Genomic DNA, 5,541 nt, shown 5'->3' with positions numbered 1-5,541 from the left:
GGNTTNNNNGTNNAGCCCTGGCTGTCCTGGAACTCACTTTGTAGACCAGGCTGGCCTCGAACTCAGAAATCCGCCTGCCTCTGCCTCCCGAGTGCTGGGATTAAAGGCATGCGCCACCACACCCGGCCTAAAAACTCTTAAGACCAAAGGCCACACTGTTTTCATTGATACTTGATAGCTCTCAGTTAGTAGTTGAAAGTTGGGTAGTATGAGGAAATCAGAATTTAGATCTTACAGTATCATTAATTTCTATTTTAATTTTAAAAATACATTTGAATTTCATGGCGGGGGGGGGGGGGGGGGGGCGGGAAGCATGTGTCTGAGTGCAGATGCCCAAGAGGCCAGAATCCAGTAGAGATGAAGTTCCAGGAAGTTGTGCCCTGCTTGATGTGGGTGTTGGGTACTGACCATCAGTTCTCTGCAGGAGCACTCTATGCTCTTAGTGGCTAAGCCACCTCTCCAAGACCTTATTAGGTACTGAATAGGGAATAAACATGGGTTACTTATTGTAATGCGCATGCTTATTAATCTGCTAGCCTTAGAAAAGGGCCAATGACAGTGTATGTTGTCCTAGAATAAACATCTATGACATAACCAGTAAGAAAGTAGGAAATGTAAAACGAAGAATGCAGGACTGGGGGACGACGGTCCAGTGCTTAAGAACAACTACTGATCTTTTAGAAGGCCCGAGTTTAATTTGTTATTCATATACAGCTCACAGCTACCTGTAATTCCAGCTCTGGGGGATGTGATACCCTTGTCTAGCCTCAGTGTCCCCCCCAAATGAAATTCTTTTAAAAAAAAAAAGAGAAAAGGAATGTTTATTCAAGAGTATCTATAGAAAGCTGGTGCATGTTTTAGTTAGGCAAAGAAAATCAGTAATCAGATTATATTTAGGGCACTTGATTTGAGAGATGTTTAACTGTGGCCTTCTTACTTCCAGGGAAAGAGCACCGACAGAAAGCAAGACCTAAAATCCAACCAAGAGATTCCCTGACTTTATTACCTCCAGTGACTAACGTCAAGGAGCTCTTCAGAACAACACACAAGGCCAATATTGCCCACAACACTTTTTCATTTCCATCTGGAGTTTCATCAGATATCATAAATGTATCAAGACCAAGAATAGCGTTTTTGAACAAACTTAGGAAAGATGAACAGAAAGCCAACCCAGACCCTCCAGCGTTTTTGAACAAACTTGGCAAAGATGAACAGAATGCCAACCCAGACTCTGCAGAAAGCCAATAATCAAAAACAAAAAGCATTTGAAACATGAAATGATTCTTGACTGTTTTTTTTCCAAAACATACTGTTTATTGTGGAAAAATACACAGCATCTTCAGGGGATGGCATTTGTGTTGTTCGAATGGAAGTTGTTTATATTAATACTGAATAGATTTTCTTCCCAGAGTTTCATATGGAATTGAATTGCATGTCAGTTATTGCCTGAAAAAAATAAGTAGAATTTATGTACAGAATGCCTGTACTTAATACCTATCATATTTATCAACTGTTAGTAGAATAATACATATTTGTGTGTATCTATATATCTATAATATGCTTCAAGAGTTAGAAACATTATGAGTTGGTATACTGAGTTAAGAGCCCACATATTAACACTACCACACCTAAGCTGTCAGATAATAAGCATTACCAATGTGTGAGACATCTGAAAAACCATGAAATGTACAATGTCTAAATACTCATAGTAGCATCTGCTCATAAGGTACACAGGAAGTATAATTAAAACATAAGGAACCTAGAGCTGTCCTGTTATCTATAGGAAGTACCTTCGGTTTACACCTGGAAAACAAATAAAATAAAATCCCTCAACAAACTAGAATTTAAAAGAAAGAACACAAAATATTCAACCACACCATAAAAACACGAAACTGGAAACCACAAAACCACAGTACACAAGCAAAAGACCAGTAAAACAAAAAATGCCCAAACAAGGGCATGAGGCCTACCTACGCTTATATAGGGTGTAGATTTCCAGTAAGACTCCACTGGAGAAAAATAATTTGTCTGTTGCAAGTAGACGTCATTTAAGACAGCTTCTTGGTTAGAGATGGGAGTTTATGTTCACTTTCATATCTCAGGACTATGGCCCCATTTGTCTTGAACCTGTGCAGGCCCTCCGCGTGCTGTCACATCCCAGAGGTTATATGTGAATCAGTCCTGTTGTGTCTGGAGGCCACTATTTCCATACCTGCCTTGCCTCTGGCATAGCTTCTAGAACCTTAAGTGGAGGATGTCCATAACTCGGAAAAGATTACTTCTTATCACTCAGTTGTTTCCTTTTAAGACTATAGACAAGAAAAGCCTCAAGATAACATCCAGAGCTTTATTGGTGGAACCGGATCTTTGGCCAGCATCTAGCACCGGGCCTGGCGATTTTCCGAAGTATAATGTAGTGGGTAGGCAACGCGCCTCAGTCATAAATGTCGTGCTTTAAACACTTAAAGGCAAGCCACCTAAAACCAGTCTCCTCGAGAGCAGAACGCAAGAAATCGCACCTGCTCTGCAGAACTTTGGTTATGTGTAAGCTAAGAAGGATGCGCTTCCAGCTCGTGAATCGCTTCTGCGCATCTATGCATTTTCCAGCGGAGACATGCAAGAGGTTTGCTAAGACTCAAACCAGTGTGAGCTAGATATGCCTGAGCCACAGAGTGAGACTCTGTCTCAAATGAATATATTCATAATATATATTTCGGTAAATTTTCTTCCATAATTTATGTGTACTGATAGTAGTAGCCATAGGAAAATATCTGTTCATTCATAATCACATACGAAATGCAAATCCAAATGTAAGTTGTGAGTTCATGAGCTAGTTGTTGCATTTACTTGTTATTTCTTCACCCTCATCCTGTCATCCAACAGCCATCTAACAACCAAGAATACAAAGGCTATTTCCAGGTGCTCTATTTTAAAAGGAAAATAGATCATAACAAAATTGAACAAAAAAAAATTACTTATGGAACTTTCTGAGAAGAAAGTTATCTTAAAACAGGACTAAGACTAGAAATGTTCCCATTCTAATGAAGAATGATGGGTACACAGCTGTAATTTTACTGTTGAAAGGCTGAGGCAGAAGGATCCAGAGAGTTGAAGCCGCCACTGGCTGCGAACGCGGCTCCAGACGCCCGGAGAATCCCGACAGCAGACAGGACAGGGACAGCACAGACTACCCGAGGTGGGCTGAGAGCGGGAAGCCGGAGATTACGGCAGATGACGATGGATAGTGACTTCCAAAGCGTTTACGCAGACACTCACGGTGTCGCCCGAACCCAAGCCCAAGCCCAAAGAAGAAGGGACGCAATGCGCATGCGCGGTTTTAGACCGGCGAGCGGAAGTGACGCGCTTCCTCTCTCGGAAGTGAACTGAGTGTTCTGGCGGTTTATTCGCTGTCTCCGCTGGGGAATGCATAGATGCGCGGAAGCGGTTCACGAGCTGGAAGCGCATCCTTCTTAGCTTACACATAACCAAAGTTCTGCAGAGCAGGTGCGATTTCTTGCGTTCTGTTCGCGAGGAGACAGGTTTTAGGTGGCTTGCCTTTAAGTGTTTAAAGCACGACGTTTGTGACTGAGGCGCATTGCCTACCCACTACATTATACTCCGGAAAATCGCCAGGCCNGGTGCTAGATGCTGGCCATAGTAAACGCCTAGGATCTGCTGGGAGACGTCATATTGATAGAACCTAGTGGGGAAACCCCCACTCAACTCCCGATTCGGCGTGCAAAAAATCACGAGGGACCATTTCTTGATGTAAATACATGAGGACGTTTAATTACGGAGCTCCAGACCGACATGCATCCCACACAGGAGATAACGGATGTCGGCCAGGAGGCTTGAAAGCTAGGGGTTTTTATGGGGTAAGAGGCTTAGGGGTGTGGAATTCAGCATAGCGACGCACTATTGACTTATTCAAACATTAACAGAAAGATTACAGGGCATCAGGACTTTGTTCCTGTGGGCTGGGGGCTTATCTTTGTTCACATAGCAACCAGTTGATGTATGACTTTACCCAGCGTCAAGGGGCAGTAGACAGAGGGGAGGTTCCGGCCAGGTGGTGTTGACCCAGACAAGATAGCCCTGCTTGTACAATCAAGCTGTTCTTAGGAATGTCTTAACAACAGCCCTGTCTGTTCTGCTTTGTTCTCAGCCCCAGGCTGGGGGCTTATAGACAACTTTTTAACATGAATCACAAGATACAAAATCTCATTTTCTTTCATTATTCTTCACAGCTAAGAGTTACGAAATGTTGCTGATCAGAGTTCTGGGGATAATGTGAGGAATAGAGGCTACCTGAACCCAAGACCCTAAAGTGGTGGTTCTCAACCCCTCTCTGATTGAGCCACCCGTTCACAGGGAATCACGTAAGGCCATTAGCAAACACAGATATTTACAATTCATAACAGCAGCAAAATTCAAGTTAGGAAGTAGTAAGGAAAATAATTTTATGGTTGGCGGGGTGACTACAACAAGAATTGTTCTTAACAAGTCAGAACATTACAAACGTTGAGGTCTACTGTCCTAGAGCCCGGAATTCTAAGAAAAATGTGGTAGGTTGGAGATGGTTCAGCAGTTAGGAGCTAGGGTTGAATTCTCAGCTCACTTTCTGAGCACCAGACACGCACCAGATGCACAGTCCTTATGTGCAGGCAGAACACTACACACAAAAGAATGAAATAAAAAAATTGTTCAGAAAAAAGAAAAGGGTAATTGCGAGGCTGGGACAAGTTAACAGTCGCTCCAGATTTGCCTTCAATCAATTATTATCTTCCCCTGAGATCTCTCCAATGCATGGGTAAGGAAGTCCCTTTTCTCATTCAGGACAGGAAGGAAGTAAACAAATGGTTTTATTTTTTTTGGGGGGGGGGTTGAGACCTAACAGTTCATATTGACCTTTGATTGTACAAAGCTTTGTAAAGCTTTGTGGAATTTCTTAAGATTAGCCATCCTCATGCAGAAAAGTCATACAGAAAGGATGTCCTTGCTCTCAGCCAAGTCACTTCTCAGTGTCAGGCCTGTTACAGTAACAATATGAAATAGCTAGCAGGCATGGAACAAAATGGCTACAGCTATGCTAGGGGTGTGTGTCAGATCATAACAATTATGATCACTTGTAGTTGGAACAGTTTTAATCCACATGTATAACATAACAATTTCATGTGTTGTTTAGGAACACGGGCTCTGTAGTTGGAGAATTGGGGCTTTTGCTCTCTTACCAGTTAAGAGACTTTTGACAAGTTCTCTCCTTTCTCACTGTTTTGGTTTCTCAACTATAAAATCTGTATAAGCAGAATGTGTCCCTCTTAGAGTTGTGAAAAGGCAATGAGCTGAAATCATTGAGTATTCATCATAGTGCTGAGACATGGCAGGCACCACACAGCTGTAAATATCCCTGTCTCGAAAGCTCAGAATGTAAGAGCTTTGCCCAATGTTTCCCAGCAATGTAGGGGGCGGAACTAGAATCTCTCTCTCTCTCTCTCTCTCTCTCTCTCTCTCTCTCTCTCTCTCTCTCTCTCTCGTTTTTTC

The 5,541-nt window shown here is 42.5% G+C and overlaps 1 protein-coding gene across 3 annotated transcripts in view; it reads left to right on the top strand.

The window, feature by feature from the left end:
* Nucleotides 1–1,358, top strand: part of Ankar (ankyrin and armadillo repeat containing) — a 66,654-nt gene extending 65,296 nt beyond the window's left edge. The window contains exon 24 of one of the 3 annotated variants that reach the window (XM_021167911.2): nt 944–1,358. In XM_021167911.2, coding sequence (XP_021023570.1) covers nt 944–1,248 — 305 coding nt within the window. In that variant the 3' untranslated portion in view covers nt 1,249–1,358. The remainder of the gene's footprint in view (nt 1–943) is intronic. The other 2 variants (XM_021167928.2, XM_021167919.1) reach the window with 2 other exon arrangements.
* Nucleotides 1,359–5,541: the final 4,183 nt, after the last annotated feature.

The sequence above is a fragment of the Mus caroli genome, chromosome 1, assembly GCF_900094665.2.
Source record: "Mus caroli chromosome 1, CAROLI_EIJ_v1.1, whole genome shotgun sequence".
Classification (NCBI taxonomy): Eukaryota; Metazoa; Chordata; class Mammalia; order Rodentia; family Muridae; genus Mus; species Mus caroli.
Note: the sequence above shows the minus strand (reverse complement) of the source record. Positions and strands in the feature narration are given on the sequence as shown.